Source organism: Ornithodoros turicata, chromosome 1 (assembly GCF_037126465.1).
Source record: "Ornithodoros turicata isolate Travis chromosome 1, ASM3712646v1, whole genome shotgun sequence".
Classification (NCBI taxonomy): Eukaryota; Metazoa; Arthropoda; class Arachnida; order Ixodida; family Argasidae; genus Ornithodoros; species Ornithodoros turicata.
Genome location: NC_088201.1, coordinates 162875807 through 162898475, shown reverse-complemented (window position 1 = coordinate 162898475; position 22669 = coordinate 162875807). Strand labels below are relative to the sequence as shown.

Genomic DNA, 22669 nt, shown 5'->3' with positions numbered 1-22669 from the left:
ATCTGGCGGTCAGTAGCTACTACTTAAGAGTAGTAGTGGTACCGCCACCGTCGCCGCCCTGCCAACTGCTGCTGATACTACTAAGCCAGGCAGCTATTGCAAACTGCTGGTGCCATGTTTCCTTCTTACCATTCGAAACAGCTGACGACGGCCCATTAGAAAGTATCTCACTGGCACGACCCGAGAAGGAAGCGTAGATTTGTTAGAACAGAGAAAAAGGGAAGAAAATATGTGGCAAAGAGTATTCCTGCTTGCTATTAAGAAGCATTAGGAAATCAAAGATACACTCAGAAAAGGTGAAAGATGGATGATATAGATCAAAGGACAAATGGCGTTTTCTTTGAAGCATGAGAGTAATGTGTATGAGGGTGAGAGGAGAGGGTGGGCACTGACGAATTAGGTGACAAGAACTGGATTCACATGCTGTGTATCAGATCTGTGTCGCTGACGAATGCCAAATATGCTTTGGACACTGACGGGTGTGTATGATGTACGTTGTTGTGTAAATTGGCCAGAGAAAAAGCTCTACGCCGCAGCTCGAGTAGTCGTTGTCTGAGCGTGGTTCGAGAAGTGTCGAATCTCTGGCAGTTTAACCGGTATAACCGTGTAATGTGAACGTAGGGCACTTGGGCTAGAGGAGAAGACTTAGATGGGTTCTGGCAACATTAAGACATGGTTGGTGTAGAAGGGACGCTTCTCGACGGATACAGTTGTGTGTGGCACAAAATCCACCGGTGAGCCGATGGATCGACGATTATTGTTTAATCAGGCGGCGCCCTCTTGAAACTGCAGAGTTCCGATGTGGCGGTTACGGCGCATCTGTAATATATGTTAAGGCCAAAAGAGGTACTGAACATCATTGAAGGTGACATCCATATGTGACCCTACATGTATGCTGAGTCGTCTGTGTGGATGTTTCCGTGCATGCTGTTATAACCCACGGCACATGCATTTCGACACCACTTATGACTACAAAATGAGAGAATGCATCAATCTTACTTTTTTTGCAATTCTCACAAGCACTTTGTCTAAGACTGGTGTATACATATGTAAAGTTTCCACGATACCAACCTTGTGGAGGTGTCCGAGTAGCCTTCAAATAGTGTATACGTTCGTTATTATTCATTGGCATATTTTATTTAATTTGCGTCACGTTCAAACTGCCCCTGTCTTTTACAGGCATTACAAAGGGACAAGGGTTTCTTCCTCATGAAACGATCTGTCTTTTACAAGGATGAAAATAAATGTGTCTACCTGATCAAGAGACGCATAATAAGCAAGAGACAAAAGATTGAAGCGCATTACGGTTTCTGGAACGGAGATCACTAGTAAGTGGCCGGTGTTCCTTCTTTTGCTTGCATGTTCGATGCTGTCCTAACATAATCGCACATCCTCCGTCACAGCTCAGAAGAGCCCTGCGTCATGCAAGCCCCTCCTGGGGGCAATGGAACTGTTGTGTACGTTTCATCACCCATACTTGGCGGGGAAGGTAAGAATATGATATCGAGTACACATACCAATTAGAAACCACTGTTGTCCACCAATTCAGTTGCGAAAACAACGAAGTTGCACACCGGCTTGACACAACAAATAACAATTTAATGGACACGTTTCGTCTGCCATGCGAGGGACATCATGAGTGAAAGCAAAACGAGAGACGACCGCAACTACCGGATTACTTAGGCAGGTCGGTGAACACTTGGAGGAGGGACCGCGATTGGTATTGCACACTGAGGGTTCTCCTCGCACGTGCCATGACTCAAGCAGTTTCCTGGGACCCCACCTTTGTTCCCTCGCTAAGGTCACAGAATTGGCGTAGTCAAAAGAGTGGTCTGTTTTCCACAATGCTGGGTGAGCTCAGACTTAAATCGCGTTGCGTTTGTTGAGTTACGTACGTCGCGTTCATGCTCTTTTAGTCTTGTGCTGCGAAGTCTGAACGCCATGTTGTCGATCACCTCCGCGACATCAAGAAAAAGGAACGCCTCGATGACGTGACGTATCGACGTCTGTTCTCGTCGGATGGCTCAACACTAGACTGTATGGCCTCCCAAAATTCACAAGCCTGATTGCCCCTTGAGACCCATCGTTTCCTTTACTGGATCCCCAACATATAACCTGTCGAAGCACCTTGTGGATTTAATCACCCCAGTCAACAGGCAGAATAGTCTGACACTGTCAAACTCCAAGGAATTCGTCTGTTTGATTCAAGATCAAGTCGTCAATGACAACGACATCATGGTCTCTTTTCATGTCGTCTCCCTTTTCACTAACGTCCCCACAGTGGTAGCACTGAAAGTGGCTGAAGCACGACTGCGTGACGACAGCACCCTTTCTACACGTACGTCTCTCACGGGGGAGGACATTATCATCCTACTACGTTTCTGCCTGAACCAATCTTACTTTTTGTTCCGGGGGCAGATATACCTTCAAATTGAAGGTTGTTCGATGGGCAGCCCGGTGTCCGTGACAATGGCGAATCTCGTCATGGAATATGTTGAAGATCTGCCTTCCAACGATTTACCCACACCATCAAGTTTCACCGATGGTATGTAGACGACACGTTCGTATCCTGAATCGCAACCTCCTAGATGAATTCCACTCGGCCCTGAACAGCATTGAACCGTCCATTCAGTTCACTTACGAACTTGAACAGGAGAAGTGGCTCCCCTTCCTGGACGTGTCCGTACGCAGGATCCCCACCGGCCAGATTCAAACTTCCGTCTACCGTTAGACCTGTGATACTGGCAACTTCTTAAATTTGGAATCCTACCATCTGATTTAACACAAACGCAGCGTAGTGAGAACCCTGCTTCACCGCTCTGAAGATTTCGCCTCATGCCCGGAACAACGTGCGTCCGAGGAGCTGTCAATCAAGGAATCACTCATGAAACGAGGATACCCCCTACCTTTCGTTGAGAACACACTAAAGCGAATGCACGAACCAAAGACCCGAAGCAAAGACGATTTCCGACACGGCATCGTCACCATCCCATACGTTAAAGGTGTATAAGCTGATACAGGTCTATATGACGGCTCAGTGGATAAATAAGTGCTGTCCCATTTTAGACATTTGGTCTAAAAAGGTCTAAATCGATGCTATACTTATGCGGCTAGTAGCCGTAATTTAGCGTAACGTTAGCTGTGCTAGTGAAAGGCTAGGGGATGGATACGGAGCAATAGACCTACTTTGTTTGACGTCTAATAGACATTCACAAAGTCTACATTTAGATGTCTTTTAGACGTATACTAGCGCACTATGCGTTGCCTGGAAGAGTCCATTCCGCGAGCCCTCCTCCCGTTAAAAATGAAGACTGCATCCAAGCCCTGCCTAAAACTTCGTTCACGCATTTCCAAGCCAAAAGACCCTATTCCCCACAGTCCCAGACGGCTGTTGTGTATAAAGTATGTCTCGGTTGCGAGGTGTCCTACATTGGTGAGATGGGCCGTAAGCGCAGAACAAGACTAAAAGAGCATTGACGCGACGTACGTAATTCAACAAACGCAATGCGATTTAAGACTAAGTTCACCGAGCATTGTTGAAAAACAGACCACTCTTTTGACTACGCCAATGCTGTGACCTTAGCGAGGGAACAAAGGTGGCGTCCCAGGAAACTGCTTGAGTCATGGCACCAGCGAGGAGAACCTTCAGTTTGTAATACCAATCGCGGCCCCCTCCCCCACGTGTTCGCCGACCTGGTTAAGTAATCCGCTGGTTGCGGTCGTCTCTCATTTTGCTTTCGCTGATGATGTCCCCCGCATGGGAGACGGAACGTCTGCATTAAATTGTTATTTGTTGTGTCAAGCCGGTGTGCAACTTCGTTGTTTTCTCACCATGACCTCACCTGGCTTGTGGAATATTTTTGCACCAATTCAGTCATTCTGATCAATTTAGCAAACAGCTCCGCTGTCCGTTGTTCCATGTATTACCTATATTTTATCGGTTTCTCACACGGTTTCAATTCATCAAACACTTAGCCTATTCTGTAACGTACCTGATTACTTTCTCAAACGTGGCACTGACATGAAAATATTTTCTGTCTTGCCACGCGTAACTACGTCAGTCATCTTGGCGGTTACCTTCGTGCGGGTATGATGAAGGCTCTTGTGTTATCTGAGGTCGGATGCTCTGCGGTACTGCCTAAGTGTTTAGAGGGAGGATAAACCCCTCCTATACTCACCGGAGTCTCTTCCTTTCACACCGGTGGCAGAAACATTGTCAACGTAATCGGCGCACAGAGCGGGCGACCAATAAGTTACTGCGGACTCAGTGGAAGATTCGTCCCGTATAATTGCCTTTATTTTCCTACAGCCTCGCAACACACCTCCCCAATGTCGTGCCCAGCCGTTAATTCAAAGCATATCAGGCTTACTGTACCTCCTATAAAATATGACTCCTGGGTAGTTTCATTTATAATCGACCAAGGAGCGCCGGTGATATTTTTATGTTCTTCAGGAAAAAATAAATGTTATTCCTAATCCAAAAAGAAGCAAAACAAGCCTAGCCGCAGGTCTCTGCGATATTTCGTTCTGGGTCGGCGAGGCTCCAAGTAAACGGGCGCGATTTAGGCAGTTCCAGCTTTTCAAAATTTATCGCGCTGGACCCTACGAATGGTTTCCTTCTTCTGAAATCAGTTTTTTTTTCACTGGCAGAATGGTTCTTGAAGATTTGCTTAAGACAATTAAATTCGGTGGCAAAGCCTGGAAAAGTTTCGGAAAAAAATCGCGAGAACGCGTTCGAGGACGTTCGTAGCGCAACTTTGCCAATTTCTTACGTGGTCCCACAATGTCTGAATATGACGAAACTTATATGAGACGAAAGAGCTTTTTTTACTCTTTCAGGGTGCTATCATACCTTCAGGCCTCCGTCTACAGTGACGCCGTAATCGCGAAGGGGTGCCAGAAAATCGCTGTTTTCAGGACCGTTTTTCTCAAAAAAGCCATCTTCAATTTTGTTTATATTTTGTGGAGACATAGCTTGGACACCGCTCTTTGACATTATCAAATAAAATTTCTGTTTATTTTATTTCTTCAGGGCGCGCAAATTGTTTTCCCGCGTCCTGTCGCTTTTAGATCCTATGAGTCAGAGAATCGCGTTTTTTACCCGTTTACCTCCTGCTGAAAGCTATGTCATTAGAGGTTGACAAAACCAAGACGAACCTCTACTATTATGACTAACTTAAAAACAAAAGTGCACTCTGAAGCCCACCCACCTGTCCCCATAGGGTTAATCCTTTGGAGACAAGCCTCGTCAAGGTGAAGCTGTACGTGAGAACAGAAAGCCTCGCACGGAAGTCTCTTCACGTGCGCTTTGAGACGTCCATTTGTTTCCGAGCTCGGTGCTTTATGTAAGCAAGTCTGGGAAGCCTTATGGGCTACTTGGCTACTATCGGCTTTCTGGTTCGGAATAAGTGCAGTGTCGAAGCATTGAAAAGTGGGAATACCAAGGGCACCACTATTGCCAACACAGAGAAGCACGTAATTCTGTTTGGTCCTCACGGTTTGTGCGTGCACGTGAGGTTCTTTATTTCTCAACTGTTCATTTCATAAAGATGTCCTTCGTCAAGGAAACCACGGTATTTTCGTGGGGACAGCGAGTCAAACGGCTTTAGTGACTTCAGCTCTCCACACTCACTGCTCTCCACACTCAGTGTTTTGCACGCTTGTATTGTAGTTACGCGTTTAGTTCCTTTGGCTGCCGGCATAGCGTGCTCTTCTAGCACGTCAATGGCAGTGAGTCTCTACAGCAAGAAGGGGTTGTTCTGCCCGGATTACAATGGGCAACACACGAACAAGATACTGTGGAACAAGAACTTCAGGGCTGTGTCACTGATTGGTGCGACTTTGTTAAAGGCTGTTTTGCCTGCGTGTCAAGCCGACCGTGTTGATGATACGGATGAAATATGTGTGAACTGCTTTAACGCATTCCGGTTGCAGCTCGATGAGTCTCGACCCTCAAACCAACACGATCCTTCGTCTCCTAGCTCCGAAGACACAGAATTTTGTGATCCGACTGAAATCGTGCAAAGTGTGAACAAGGTAGATTGTGAAGGCGACACTGGGGTCAGCCGACGGAAGTTAGACGCGCCGTGCCGTACGTAAAACGAAAGCAGAAAGAAAAATTGCAAGTGCCGTGTCAAAGCCATCTCGTCGCCGGCTGAATACCGATTACAGCGTGAACTTTCCTGTGGAGGAAGAAACTGTGTAAAAGACACACAGCGACGAATTGCTTGAAGACTTGCTTGAGGCGTATGTTGCAACCCACACCGTTCAGGAAAGATGTCGGCTCTTGACTTTACTCCCTTTGTCATTCACCCAGGCTGAAATACATCAAGCTATTCCCGAAGTTACAACCTACATGATCAAGAAGAGTCAAAGGCTCCGGGAAACCGGCAGAGTATGGGCAACGCCTGATCGATACTCTCGTATGAATGTTATCGACCCCGAGAATGTGAAGTTGGCCGTCGAGTATTAACTGAACGATGAATTGGACTGTACAATTAAGAGCCCAAGGCCTCGAGATGTTGTGAAGATTCTCGGAGCAGATGCCGACAACTTAGTGGCAAAGCGCTATATGTCACGAAAAATTCGGGAGACATACCACAAGTTTCGGGAGGCGCATCCCGATGTCAAAATGAGGCTGACAATGTTTTATTACCTTCGCCCGTCACAGCCGCTACAGGGAAGAGTGCGTTTGCACCTACTGTGCCAACTACGACTCGTGTCTGAATGCACTGAGTCTTGTCTCGGAGAAGTGTTTTGCGCTTGAGGACCTCAAATCATTGTGCTTGTGTCCAACGCAAACAAGAGAGTGCAAACTGGGTAGGTGCACATCATGTCCAGGTGAGAGTGCATTGACGACGGAATCTTTGGAGATGTGCGCCGATGCCGAGGAGATAGAGTTTGCCATATGGAAATCAAGCACACTTCAGAACTTCGCCCTCAACATTGATCAATTTATCTATCTTCTGAGAAAGTGGCTAGCCCGCTACGTAACTCATGACTACGTGCGCAATATTCAACGGAATGCGATAGGTAGTGAGAAGACATTCTCAGATTCTGAAAGTGGTTGTCCTCCACTCTGACTATGCGGAAAATTGGACGGTCGTTCTTCCTTCTGCATTACAGGGTTACCATTGGAAGAAAGACAAAATAACAATATTCACTTGGGTGGTGAATCATTTGTCCAGTACCCGATGCTACGCCGTTGTGTCGGATGAAGTGGGTCATGGCACTGCACTGACGCTTCTCACCATCAAAACTATTGATGAACACATTGAAGTCGGATCTTTGTACGATGTATGTACGTATGTGGGAGCTGCAGCACACTTTAAAAATAGATACCAGTTTCATGAACTGCAGAGAAGCTCCAATATCACCAAATGGCTGTTCAGCGAGCATGGCCACGGGAAGAATGCCTGAAGGGTCGGCGGGGTAGTAATCATGCATCACTGCACAATCTCCATTCACCTCTAGAAGAAGCCATTCAGAGGCAGAAGATCTTATGTGCAAACTAACGCCGAGGTTACCGAACGTTACGCTGTTGCATGTACCACGTGAGGATGCCGAAGCGTTCAGAGTAGCGAAAAAGGAGAGCGCGAGGTCCGCTGTGCGTCCTGTGCCCAGACTGCGATCTTCATACACCTGGACAAGAGTTAGGGGTGTCGTATTTACGAACAGCTCTAATTGTGGCAGTCTTTTTGGGCATATTCAATAAAAAACACATTCAATGCCGCCTGGAACTGGTGTTTATCGTACGCGATTGGTGCTAGTGCTTCCACTCTAGGACGGCAACGATAAATATATGTTTACAGTAAATATATCCTTGATCGATCCTTGGGTGCACGTCAGTCAGTCTGATAAGCCCGTAATGTCATACCCTTCAGCAAGGAAAAAAAGAAAAAGAGCACACATTGTGAATACCATTCTCCGGCACTTAGAATTGAAAGCGACAAGGGTGCGGGAAAGGAATTTGCGCGCCCTGGAGAAATAAAATAAGCAGAAACTTTATGTTATAATAACAAAGAGTCGGTGTCCAAGGCGTATGTCCAGAAAATATAAACAAAATTGAAGATGGCCTTTTTGCGAAAAACGATCCTGAAAACAGCGATTTCCTGGCACCCCTTCGCGATTACGGCGTCATTGTGGACGGATGCCTGAAGGTATGATAACGCGCTATATACGAAACGAAAGAGTAAAAAAAAAGCTCTTTCATCTCATATAGTTTCGCCATATTCGAACTACGGGACCACATAAAAAATTGGCAAAGTCGCGCTACGAATGTCCCAGGAGGCGTTTCCGCGATTTTTTTTCGAAAATTTTCCGGGCGTTGCGATTGGATTTCATTTTTTTTAGAAAATATTCACCACCCATTCTGTCAGTGAAAAAAAAATTAAGCAGCCGTTCGGAGGATCCAGCGCGCCAAATTTGGAACAGCTGGAACTGCCCAAATCGCACTCATTTACTTGGAGCCTCGCCGACCGAGAACAAAATACTGCAGAGACCAGCGAGGTTTGTTTTGCTTCTTTTTGGATTAGGAATAACATTTATTTTTCCTTGAGAAAATAAAAATATCACCGGCGCCCCCTTGGTCGAAATGAAACCACCCTCTCTTCACCTTTAAACGATGCAAAGGCATCCACATCTGACGTGGTCCTAATGAGAGTGAAAGAACACAAGTAATTTAAACAATATTCCCAAGGGTAGCAAGGGTCAAATCCGTAATGGCAACAGCAACTCAATGCTTCCCAGCACGGCACCTTTCGAGTGATGTCAATATGAATTATAGACCTATCATCATTGTGCAGCCAAAGCCAGTGGACCTTGGCCATTGGAGAGAGTCCTACACTCTCATTTGTAGTAATGCATTTATAACTGTAGGTATAATTTAGTGAAATAGGAGTACTTCTCTAGAATGAGGTATTTACTTAAAATATGTAAGATCTGCTGTACAACATGTAGCCGAACAATGCACGCGTATCACTCCCATAGTGCTTACCTTCGACGTCAAGTATTTCCATCAGAAGTCTGGATGCTTGGTTTTGGTGGGAATCGACAGGAAGGTTTCTGGACGTGAGTTCTCTGTGTCATTTCTTGTTTGTGCGATTTCTCTGTGCGATTTCTTGAAAGTTTTTTTTGGCCACGAATACAGCTGATGTTAGATTTAGCTAGAAAGAAATGACTTCTTCGCTATCGTCGCTCTTACTCTAATCTGTTATAGATCGTTTTGCATATTTATTAAACGCAGAATGATTAAGCGATACGTATCACTACACCACAAGTAAATGCCCCTTATTGCAAATGAGTCACACCACTACGAGAGTTCAAACCTAACCACCGTATGTCACAGCGGCCAGTCGCACGCAAAATGTTCCTTCCTTGCCAATTGAATTACTTGCGGGAGGGGAGGCCAAGAGCATCAGGAACATAGGGCCCTGTGTCTTTTTGTCCTCTGTGAGGGACGAAAGGTCACTCCAAGAAAAGTCACAGGAAATCAGAACTCCTAGATACTTAAACATGGTCACTTTGTCAAGAATTTCGTCATTAGGAGTATAATCGCTGGGTATGTTAATATTTCGTCTGGAAAAAGTCATACATTTTGTATTCGAGACATTAAATTTCATTAACCATTGGCTGCACCATTCGGAAAGGGAGACCAAATCGTTCTGTAAAGCAACGCAGTCCTCTACACCACTGATTTCTCTGTACACAACAACATTATCGGCACAAAGGCGTACAGAACAATCTACACGTAAGTGAAGATCATTTGTGTAGATAAGGAAGAGAAGGGGACCGATCACAGACCCTTGAGGCACGCCTGACACTACCTGTGAATAAGAAGACGGTGCACTACTCCACCTAACACACTGTGTTCTCGCAGACAAGAAAGCACGTATCCAGTTTACTATGTTATTTTTAATGTGTAATAATTGGAGCTTACAAAGAAGGCGCTTGTGCGGCACTTTGTCGAAGGCTTTGCGAAAGTCGATAAAAACTGCATCGACTTGCCTACCAGAATTCATGCTTTCATAGACGTCAGAAACAAATTCAAAAAGTTGCGTTTCACATGAATACTTTTTTCGGAAACCATGTTGGTTCTTGAAAAGCATGTTGTTATTATCCAAAAAGTTCATAATATGGGAATATATAATATGTTCCATAACCTTACAAGTTAAGGATATCGGCCTGAAGTCAGAAGGAGCGTGAGGTTTTTCGGTTTTAGGAATTGGTGTAACTATTGCATGCTTCCAATCGGAAGGCAACTGGGAGCAGTTCAAAGAGTGTTGAAAAATTATCTGTAGGACTTTACATGAGTACTCTTTTGTTATCAGCAGAAGCTTCGCAGAAATTAGGTCACAACCTGGGGACGACGATAAACACAAAGATTCAATAATTTTGAGGATCCCCTCACAAGTGATAGAAAGTTCGTTGCATTCATATTGAACGTTTAGGTTAGGAACGTCACAAGCTTGCACCGAGAGATCAGTGTCAGCTTCATCAGAAAATAGTGAAGTCCATCGGTGAACTTTCGCTGCTTGACATGTCGGACATAACAACTTCTGCTATCAACTGCTCAGAGGGACGGGCTGATCACCGTAGCGGTGGTCTGTCAGGGTCACCCTTCTGAAAAGAAGGGGTAATGTTCCGGTTAGCATCGCGTATAGAGGCCGGGGTTTGGTGCCCACTTGCTGTGTGAGGCGAACGAAAGAGGGCGTTCATCGGGGACAACTGCCGTGTCAGTGTAGACATGGCAGCGCTGGAGGTCAATGAACAGGAGGCGTGTATCAAGGGACCACGCCTGGACCGCGTCGAATATCCATTGGGATCAGAGGTCGGTCGGGAAGCACGGAAAACCGTTTGGCCTGTCGTTAGTGGCACAAAAAACCGAAAATAGATTAATAGGGATCGAAATCGCACTAATACCAATTAAAACGCATGCATTAGGTCCTAGTGACTGAAATAGTAGATCCTACGTGGTCCCCTGCGAAGGCGTAGGCTGTGGCGATTAGAAGCAGGTTCAGAAGGAGCCTTCAGCGCGTGAAGAGAAGAAGGATAGACATGATCGGTTTCTTCTCCGTCGGAGCCTCGGGGTTGGCAAACCTTCAGGTCCGAGATGTGTACGGACCATGTTTTTTTTTTTTTTCTCCGCGTCGTACCAGGGAAGCTTTTGAGGTCGGAAGAGTGTGCACTTACCTCGCAGATGGATTCCCCCCTTACTGCGAACGGGTCTCTAAAGCCCAGTGATGGGTCACTAACGTCAGAGGACGACGTCACCAAACGAGTAGGTGAGAAAAGATTCAAAGCAGGTCGGTGTATTTACATGAGCCAATGTCAAGATCTAATTGTAGCTTTCCATATTTGGTGACATGCTGATCATTGCAAGAAACGAAGAGGAACTCACTATGTTCACTGGTTGCTTGCAGCAAAAGTGTGACGGGGGACCTGGGACAAACACATCACATCATTTCCATACGTGTGAGTACATCACGTTTAGTACATCACCGCTCGACCAAATGACTTACATCTACGACGTTTTCGAGACATTGGGAATGACGGATGCCAAGGGTTACCCCGCCTCCGTTGAGCCGTGAGAGTAATGACCAAAAACGTCAGAACGCCTGAAAAACACGAGGCGGTACGGAGCACAGATACAGGCAGGCAGTTGGGGTACTTCTATACCTAGTTGAAGGAACCAGACCCGACTTGGCCCTCGTCACCGCTTAGGAAAGTCAGTTCGGCGAATGCCCCACTGAAGAACAGTGGAATGCGCTAAGGCATATTCGGTGTTACTTAAAGTGAACGAAGGACTATGCGCTGACCTACCAGAGAAGTGGGAGCTGTATTCAAGTTTTCTGCGACGTAGATTACACAAGTGACACGTTTGGCAGAAAGTTTTTGAGTGGATACGTCGTTATGCTTGCTAACGCAGCTATCTCGTGAACCAGCAAGAAACAACAGACAACTGCGTCCTCATCTGTTGAAGGAGAATACTTGGCTATAGGCCACGCTGCAAAAGAGGTGTTCTGGCTTCAACAGTTTATTGAGCAACTCGGAGTACAAGAGTTCTAGAAGTAACCACAAGTTTTGCAGGCTGTCAACCAGGGAGCAATAATTTCCCTTAAGGAAAAACGTCAGAAAGGAACAAGCAGATCGATCTAAGGTACTTCCTCCTCAACGAAAAGATTGAAGAGGGGAAGTTGACCTTACAGTACATCCAGTCATCTAAGAATTCTCCAGATTTGTTTACAAAGGCACTAAGTGGTTCGAAAACCCTTGCACATTCCGAATGCTTGGGCCTCAAGATACTGACTGAAGTGACGCCAGGGTTTTCAGTGGGAGCATTAGTAATATGCAGCGCACTGCCATAGATGGGTCACGGGATTTTGGTTTCATTTTCCTGTTGCTTCCGTTCGTCTTTCTCGTTTTGATCGCGCCGAAGTTGTTGGAGTGCGCGAGCCTTTCTGTTGCTATTCCGTCGTAAAATAAACTTTTTTGCGCATTTGTTTCGTCTGGGAACGGAGTCCATTTGCATGCACTTAACCAACACCCTGTCTGGCATAAATGGGAAAAGGATGCGGACTCGTTGGTCGTCGATGGTCTCTGATGGCAAATGGGGTGGCCCTGCTGGCGTCCCCATTTGACCAGACGAGATGTTAGGATGAAGTATTGAATCAGCAGGCAAGTTTAAGCGGAGACTCCGGACGATCTGCGAAAAAAAAATGTTGCACGAAGCTTTTAGTATATATAGGCCATTTGAAAACGTTCCAGGGAGCAGTTCGCGATTTGGCAGGGCGGGCTGTCCAAAGCGACAGCGATTTGCTATCGTCTCCGACCGTCGTCGTCGTCGCACCGATGTATGCACCGTAGCAGCCGTTTTGCACAGCATTTCCTGCAAGTCTTCGCAGGGTGTGCGCTGCTCCCTGGAACTTTGGAAAACTGCCTATTTTGCCTCAAGTACCGACTCTGGGCATGGTTTCCCTCTGACACGATGTATTACGCGGAAATATCAGCTAATCTAAATAGAAACCGCAGTCGTGGGAGGAGGTGGCCAGGACTTCTCTTTGCTAGGGCGCACACACGAAGCCCACACATGAAATCACCGGGTATGTATAGAAGCAGCAGAAGTACGTGTGTGTCGCCGCCGGTCATAGAGGTTTAGGCGAGTGCTCCGTCATGGGATCAGGCCATCACGACCCTTTAACATATTCTGACTCGGCCGAGTGTGACAAGTCTTCTCGGAGATCCAGTTGGACGCGGACATCAACATCTGCTTGCGCGGACATTCGCCGAGTATGACGAGCCTTTCTTCAAAGCGTTATCTACAATCTATATAGTTTGAGCTCAACCAGTCGTGTGTCAATTGTCAAAGGAAATTATCAAAGGAGGTAATATTATCACCATCTTTTATATTCTTACCCCTTTGAATCTCCTTTTTGTGTACGCGATCCATTGAGTTAGCATTTACACACGGGGAGAGAGTAGGAACAACGTGGCTCTGCAGCACTTTTCGTTCCTGGAGACTTGCTCAGATGTCAAGATGTCGAAATGGTCGGAACATATTATATTCTGTGTTGAATAATTCCGCTCTGGTCCGCTTGTATCGGAGCGCTGCCTTCCACTCGCGGCGACACGCTTTCCAACTCCCGGAAGCGAAAAAAAGAAAAAAAAAAAGAAACGACCTAGACCTAGAAGTTGACTTGTTGCCGAAAGTTCTGATGCAGCACCTTGCACCACCCCTCTCATTACTTGTTGTTGCACAAAACAACAAGAAAACTACAAGGTCTTTAATGCACACAAGCAGATGCACCCATTGACGCAGGAAGGCGTCCCAGTGTTACCTTCAACACGTTCTTCCAGAGGTGGCTCAGTGCCGCCGCTCCTCACAGTTCGACCAACCCCTTTTTGAAACGTCTGCGCCGTTTGCAGCCGAGATATTGCGTACTACGTCGGAAACATATCAATTATCGGAAAAGTAACAGCAGCGTGCAAACGATTTGCTTCCGACGTCTCCCTTTAACAAAGGCAAGACACATATTTTTAGGTCTTTAGGTTGGTAATGGGGCGAACTAAACGTTTTAGGTAATTGGAGTGTATTTACACGTAAGGTCCGTCCGCCTATTAGTGTGGAGACACGGTTAATGTCTTGTAGGGTAGGGGTAAGTTATACCCCTGTCAGACGTCACTTTGTCACTTTAGCATCAGTTTGAAGTTTCCACGAGTGACACTTGCACTCAGTGTGATTTTTCTGCTGTCACACGACATCTTTTAATGACATTCGTCAGAAAGTGCGCTAACGATATAATAAGTTGTCCACTTCACTACTCTTTCGGCTGACCAACTGTGTAGCTTCGACGGCAGGATATGTGGTACAGGTAAGAATATTGAGAAAAGCGTAGGGCCTCGACACTACAATAGTTTTAAACAAGCATTTTCAATCGCGTGTTCATTTATTTTAGTGCAGTGTGACGATGTGCTGAAAAATCATGTCCTTACACTCGTCAACAGCCTGTGAGAACTTCGCAGTCTGCACGATTTAGTGGTGGCCATTTTAGTTAGGGGCACATGTTTGAGGTCAGTTTGTTTAATGTTCCAGAAGAAAGTTTGCGTGAGATGTTTCTAGGTTAGAGAAGGACATTATGAGGAAGGCATTGCGGCGCACGCTTAAAAATTTTGCCGTCGTTTGTTGTTTTCTAACGTAATTACCATCACTGCTTAAGTGCCGCTTACTTCAGCCGTGTAACCCCTAAGAGTACAGTGTCGTCCCTGGGATATCTGACGGTTATCATACAGGGCCAGTTAGGACGTCCGCCAGAGGGCGAAATCGGTCCTCGGGTATTCCCCTTTTGTTAAAATGGGACTCATACATTTCCTCATGATATCCTTATGATTGCCCCTAGGAGGTCATCAAGGGCCGATGTAGGACAGTGCGATGAGACAGCACTGACATAATCTAGGATCGTTTTATTGTAGCTTATTTGTTTTCTGTTTAGAAACCACAGGCAGTCTTGACACCTTCTGTTTCATAGATTGATTACTGTCAATTCATATTGACAAACTGCAGGGTAAAGTCTAGTACTTTTCATAACGGAAATGAGCGCCAAGATTTAAAAACAAGACAAAAATCTGGAAGGTGAAAAATAAGTCTTTCCCAGAGCACAAAGGTCGAGGAACCGACTTCGAAAAGTAGCCCGTATTGGCATCGCAGCGGAAGACCAGCCACACAGGCTGGTTCCCTCTAACGTTTCAGACGGACTAGATGACAACTCTATACAGCAATATAAGCTCTAGAATAATATGTGTGCTAAACGTCACCATGCAACGAACGAAGCCCTGAGGAAAGTCGCGTACGTGGCAATCGCACACTCTACATGGCCACCTAAAAGTGAAGCACATACGTAAGTCTCTCATCTTCAAAGAGGATCGAAGATGTCTGCCATCGCCGTGTGAAGTGCACAGCTCCCAGAACAGCTCTCTCTCGACGAACCCCTGCCCGAACAAGGCTTAGCACTTCTGGTACAGTACGGGCGCGCCCACCATGTGCTGCAATACAGCGCGAAATCCACACCTCGTAATTGATCTCAACTGCCAGAAGAAGGAACTGTTTCTGATCGCGATGCGGGACGGGAGGCTGGAAGAGCATTTGAAAGACACTCCACCGAATCCAGGGCACGCCGAACATGACCTCAACGATGTGCCACAGCGTATCGGCCATATAGCACTGAAATTTCCTTCCAAAGAAAAATCAGACGCTATTTCTTGCTGGTTTTGCGATCCTCCGTATGTTCGAGAGTCCTGCTCGCCTCCGACACCAAATGAAGGGTGAGCTATCGAAGTTTCATTAAATTAATTTCGGAAACACACAACACTCAAGCGACGAATTGCTTGATGTGTTAACTCTCTGGTGTCTATATGGAGTCTATGTTTCTTACTGGGTTTGCTTTGAGACATCCGGGTAGGACCTTTGAAAGTCAAAAGCAGTGCTACAGAATCGCGCTTTTCTCTCTTTTCCGCGGTAAATACTTCAGGTATCTTTTGCAGACACCTTTTTGGTGAGAAAGAAATTTTATGTAGGACTGCCCTTTCTTCTGACGAACGTCATTCAGCTACTGGGATCGGTCCAGAAAGCAAAACAAACGTGTCACTCAATATTTGGAGAGCCTTATCAGGTAAATTGAACAAGATAGTTTTTCTAACTCCGATAGCTACCTACCGGGACTGCCGCAGGACGTACCTGAACGACTCTTCACGGTCAATCCGCGAGTGACATCCTCAGGGCGTTATCAGGCATATCGAAGGACGAGGAGACAATGACACTGTGAGGACGTGCTGGGGACTGTCTGTGTTCTTGGGGACATGCACACGTGGAGCCAAAGTCACATTCCCTGGCCTGGAGTGCACTTTACAAAAATGCCATTAAATTAGTCCGTGTGACAGGGTTACTAAGCCACATCGGGTTCTATTGCGTTGCGACAGAAATCTACGTCAATATGACATTGGCTGGTATAAAACATGGATCGAGAAATTACCCGTCGGAAATAACACTTTACGAGTTAAGTTACCGTGTGAAAAATGTAACGAAAATGTAAGTTAATAACGAAATAAAAGTCTGAAATGTAACCCGCAGTTACGCAGTTACTGGAAAAATAGAACGAGTTACTTCAAAGTTACTTCGGATACAAAATAGCTGTACACATGTGCAGTGCGCGTAAACAGTTCAATTCAAGGAGTGCAATACGCAGAAAGGCCCAATGCATACAAAGCGTCAAGGCCCTAAGAAATTAATTATGAAAGAATGGAGTCACTGAAAAGGTTAGCCAACTGTAGGACTTAAACCCACATCTTGTCGATTATCGGTCCGGGGATCTACCAATTTCGCTAAGCTAACACGCCTCCCCAGCGACTTCCAAGGGTGCGTCATCTGAAGGGACAAACCAACCACTCTCTCACTCATCCCACTTTCGCCAAGACGGAAGCCGCTGCCCGCTAGCGACTGTCAGGAAAATTAATAAGGCCGACTAAGGCAAGCGAATCAACGCTGCCACCACCGGACAATTAGATTGCTAAAATGTCGCTAAATTGAGAGGGAAAGCCGGTGAATTGTCACTATTGCTAATGTACTATCGTTTTTTGGCATAAAATGTCATGAAAGAACCGAAGAGAAGAAGTGAAAAGCGAAGTAATTAAAAATAAGTAACTTGTAACTTCGCCCAAGTTACTTCGGCGAAGTTACCTGAAAAAGAAACGAGTTCCTCCGAAAGTTACCCCAGCACAAAAGTACCCATTTAAGTTGGTTACCAAAAAAGGAACATAGTTACAGTAACGAGTTACTCCGAATATTCGGGTATAGGATAAGCTGGGGTACAGCTGACATACGCCCCGCTGCCTTTGATGTTACCTTTTGTTGTGTCCTCGTTTTTAGTGCGCTGCTAGTACGTTTAAATGTGCTTTGTGCCGAATGCTGAGGGTGTTGAACGGATCACCTTTAGAAAAACAGGAAAAAACAACAACTTTATTTCGGGATGATTATTTCGTTTACGTGTTACTGAATAGACCAATGGGATTGGTGAGCGTACACGCAAACCGCTGTTTGGGGTCACGGACGAACAACACTGATCATTACGTGCGTGCCGGTTACTCGTCGTCTCAGTTTTCCACGCTTTGAGTGGAACCGTTGTCTATACTTAGTTATCTATAACCGTTATCTATACTTAGCGCTGACCGTCCTTCCCATTTGCCTTTGAAGTTGGGTGGTAATGGATTATCGCAACCTGCCCTATACGTTTCGATTGTCATCACCACTAGACATATCAACATAATTGCAAACCTTTTTTCCGTTTCTTCCGCCAACGCTGACGTCGTTAATCGTGCAGTTGTTGTTGCTAATCCCAGTACAGCCTGTGAGAAGCTGTACAGCTCTTACGCATTAATTTCTTTATAACAATGGTATCAACGACGGAGAACATTCGTAATCTAATAACCTTTGGTAGCGGATAAACAACCGCAATATTTTATCTTCTATTCCAGAAGATACAAAGTAACTTTTAAGCATCACCTTTTATAAACGTTACCAGGACATCCGTTCAAAGAGGTTATTGTCTCCTACCCTTCACACAGACGTAAATGTTACAGAGCAGACATATCAAAGCAGCACATACATAGGAACATGAACCGACTGCCTGCACTGCACCACTGAACCACTGCATCTGCCTTCATGAAAGCAGATGTCTTATTGGATCGCGTTCCTGTCCCTGTGCATTTGCGCTTTGAGTTTCCGGCCGTCATCATTCCTTCATCTGTTATCACATCATCTCATCTCATCCTGGCTACAGTCGTGACGCAGCCCACATTCGTGAGGCCAACAGCGGCAAGACGGTTTACGCCACCACCACCACATTTGAGATTCCCGCTCAGTACTAGAACCCCAGCGTCTCAAGTCTTTCAGTAAACGTTGCAGTTTGGACATGCGTGGTTGGTTCTACATATTGACACCTGCCTCTTCGCGGGTGCTACACACTAAAAGATGTTGAAAATCAGCTGTCATCAGTTTATAACACAAACATTTTGCAACATATAGCTAAAGCATACGTAATCCATCTAGAGGCGTGCATACCGACTACTACATGCAGAGCTTCATATGCACAACAATGAAAAGGAAAATTTCAATTCGAAAATATTAATTGTTTAATCGAAAAACCTCACGCTGCAGCAAAGACAGAAGCATGAGGACATCACAATACAAAGACTTGTGCTGTAGTGTACGACATTCAGTTTAAAAGAGGAACTCTTTGTAGTTCTTACATTGTTTGACCTCCCTCTCAGTACGCCGTAAACGTTCCTATCCGTTTGCGACATCTGACAATGACATGTCAGTGACACGTCTGTGGTAAACAAGAGGCAGCGTATAGCTAGACTGCCCAGGATGCTTTGTAGTGAACACTCGGTATCCGGTAGACCAGGATAAATTGGTGCGCAATAACTTCGCAGTTCGTTAAAGGGGCTGGGACACTTTGATAGATGCGGTTTACTACATCATGAACGCATTGTACTGAACGCCAGAATGCTGAGGAAAAAAGAATCATTCCTCTACGTGTCGCGAGATACAAGACCCCGAACACACTCCCGAGCGAAGCGAAGATATCACAGAGCTGAGAGCTGCGTCAGTTCCCATTGGCAGCCGTAAGCACGTCACTTCTGATGCGCTGCCTCACTTGCGGTGGCAAGGACTGTGATATCAGAGCCGCTTGAATTTTGGTAATCGCAGTTTTTCCGCTTCTATTGCCCTCTTCGTTGCGAAACTTTTGGTGCAGGTGCACTTCGATGCAACGAACGTATTCTACGTTTATAAGTTCTAAGCCGGGATGGCATGTCGCAACCCCTTCAATATAGCACATCATTCATAATTCCTGGCATGATATGTTGTTTATACAGAAACACAGACACAATGAGGGAACGCACACTGATCCGAAACTCGGGCTTTGAATGTGTTTTTTGAGCAAGTTTGATTCGTGACGACTGGACTCGGGCTAAACTCACGAGAAGCTTCTGCGGCTCCTACAGAGTCATGCTACAAGTCCCTTTATTGCGTTAGCATTAGGAGTGTCAAAATGAAAAGTCTGTATGTATGTGTATGTCCGTGTATGGGATCGTGAAGCCTCACCCAGGAGAGGTACAAGTGGACACGTAAAAGGGATATCGAAGGGTAAATGTAAATGGAGGCAAATTATTTGTAATTGAAGTAGTCAAAGGTAAGTAAGGGTAAGAGGTAAGAGTAATTTAACATAATTAAAGGCGATTAAAACGAGAAAGTTGAGTAGAAAGGTAATGAATGCAAGGTATACGTAACTAAAAGAAAGATTAAATAAAATTAAAGATTACCGATGGTAACCACAGGTTACAAGAGATAACAAAATATAAATCATAGAAATTAACATCAATTATAAGGGAACTGCAAGGAATTCAAGCAAGTACACGTAATCGAAGGAAATTAAATGAAATACAAGATTAGCTCAGGTGATTAAATTGTAATTACAGGCTAATTGAAAGTAATTGAGGGATATTATAGGTTAATGGGTTGAACTTACACGCTACGATTGAAACCGTCGAACCGTAAGTAAAGTATTGAGCGGAGGTGGACAGCCGGAAGTGAGGTTAGACTGCAAGTGGAGCACCGGAAGTGCGGTTTAAACCGGCACTAGACAGCCGGAAGCTCGTTTTAGGCCGCCGAATGCGTATAACGTTGTTTGTTATACAGGCCTAGTGCGGGATCTCGGCCGTGATTTAGTGTCCAAGTTGACGGTATAGCCGGAGGTTGCTGTTGTTTTCTTGTTTTCTGTCAGCGAAGAATTCTCTGAGGTGTAGTCATTTCGCAAAGTCTGATATGTTCTTGTGGATTTCGTATTCGTTAACAGAATTGAGTGTTAGCCCCTTAGAGATGACTTATAGTTCGTCGCAGGATAGCGAGCTTGATATACCTATAATGGTGCTAGTGTCAACGTTTTCACGGTGTGACTCAGTGATGGTGCAAAAACTCGTCGTGATAGATAACATGTTGCAGAGAATCTGATTACACCCTGAGGGAATACCACAACTATGTTATTTCTCTTTACTTTAGCTCGTTGCTCGTATGATCTTACCGATATAGGAATGCATGCGAATATATTTTCAGAGTGCATGATGTGGACGCCAGTAGAGTTCGCAAATGATACTTTGGCAGACTGCGAGCAGAACTACAAGAACCTGAACTGCACGACAGAAGAAGAGCCCTATAAGGATGGCATGAAAGAAAAGGGCTGTTGCCCCTTACCAGTCGTTTATGATTCGTAACACTCTAAACCACTTTCGTTGTGCATTTCGTGGTGAATTGTTATTATTGCCTTCCAACCACCTTTCAATAAACCACCAATCAACAAATTCCTGTTCAGTTGCTTGCAAATATGAGCTATAAGGCAATATAAATGCAAGCGGATAATCGCATTTTACCGCGAAATAGAGATTAGTGTTCCCGCCGGCATCCATCAAGGGGAAAGCATAACTCAGACGCCGTGAATTCAAAATGGTGTCAAAACTGCGCCGTCGCTTGCATTGCTCTGCCTTTATCTACTGTGCCTATAACCGTTGGACAACTCTGGATGACATAACATCCCGGGCATGTTTACATGCTGAAAAGTAAAAACTTTCCTAACATACAATTTTTGTGATGGAAATTTTCCCTTCAAATGCAATAACCACGGTCGTACGGCACAACGGTAGACTGTGTGTTCACATCAAGTGTTAAGAATGCTTCACACTACTCCGCTTCATTGCGTGCGGACACGGGCAAACGTTAGTCAAGGCTAGTTTAGAGTCCGATATAATCTTCGCCCTTCACCGACCGCGTTCCACGTCGACAGCTTGCATTCGCTACGCCACGTTTCCTCATCCCACCAGGGGTCATGGTCAGACACGATTCGGTGCAGCGCAACTAAAACACTACAACGTATTTTCACATTTCGTAGTGGGAAAGCAGTCATATCTGACAACTGTACCCGAGTGTTGGAAACCGACTAAAGACAATCCGTCATTCCTTCGTTGGCACTGTTATGTTTACGCTTCAGTAATACGATTGGTACCCCCTAAACGTGGGCACTTTATTGAAGAAGAAAGCCACACAAGTTCCCAGCTGTTCTACGTCTATTAATTGTGTCTACAGGGTGTCCCAGAAAATGTGTCACTGAATCTTAATTTTTAAAAACTACGCCACATAGAATCATGCGGTCAACGGAATTTCTTCTTCCTAGGTTTTTAACTCTTAATTAAACCTAAGTTTAGAGTCCGATGTAATATTCGCCCTAAACCTAAGTAAACCTAATTAAGCCTAAGTTTAATTATGTAATATTTTGCGAGCTGAACTCGGAAATTTGCCAGGTAAAGCTGACTGTTTTATCCCGCCAACGTCACATACTTGCGCGCATTCTCTTGATCATCATGCCCTTGCCTGCTATACGTCAGACATAAAATGGAGGTGGGAGGGGTTACACTAACAAATATTTGGGAAAAACACTTTCAAAAACATTGTTTCACAATAAACTGCGCAAAATTCCCCGACAAGGAATCAACCGCGCAAGAATACCCGCCCACGAAACAATCGCTCAAGAACCGCCAATCAAAGATATATTGTTGCAAAGTATATCGTTAAAAATAAACTGTTTCAAAATATATCCTGTAGTCCAATACGACAGCCGAGTAATACTTTTGTACCTCCACGCAGAGGCAGCGCTACGATGTAGCTTACATTGGTGGTTTTGCATTTGTTATCACTCACCCCATAATCGACTGTCATGGCTGCCATGTTTTTTTTTCTGTGCATGTGTTGTTGCTACGTTTTCTTTTCTAGTGCAGAAAGACTATGCATTATATGTATGTCTCGCGTTATTTCCCTTGACAAAGCATCGATAGGAAGTCTGACGGTGTTGAGCAGGGTGTCGAACCGCACCCGAACCCGAACCCGAACCGAAAAGCGTACCCGGACCGTTATTTCTTCCGGAACCGAACTCGAACCGCAATTTTCATGACACCAGCAGAACCGGAAACAATAATAGAGGTAAACGGTTCGCAACAAAACTGTTCGGACATGAAAGAAATCAACATAAGAGTTCAAGTGTCTCTCAATCCCCGAACGACGACACATTGATGT

The 22669-nt window shown here is 45.3% G+C and overlaps 1 protein-coding gene across 2 annotated transcripts in view; it reads left to right on the top strand.

The window, feature by feature from the left end:
• LOC135372264 (uncharacterized) overlaps nucleotides 1-20901 on the top strand; it is a 64411-nt gene extending 43510 nt beyond the window's left edge. The window contains exons 3-6 of one of the 2 annotated variants that reach the window (XM_064605920.1): nucleotides 1180-1328; nucleotides 1404-1489; nucleotides 8989-9069; nucleotides 20663-20901. In XM_064605920.1, the coding sequence (XP_064461990.1) occupies nucleotides 1180-1328; nucleotides 1404-1489; nucleotides 8989-9069; nucleotides 20663-20820 (474 nt within the window). In that variant the 3' untranslated portion in view covers nucleotides 20821-20901. The remainder of the gene's footprint in view (nucleotides 1-1179; nucleotides 1329-1403; nucleotides 1490-8988; nucleotides 9070-20662) is intronic. The other variant, XM_064605925.1, reaches the window with a different exon arrangement.
• The last annotated feature ends 1768 nt before the right edge of the window (nucleotides 20902-22669 follow it).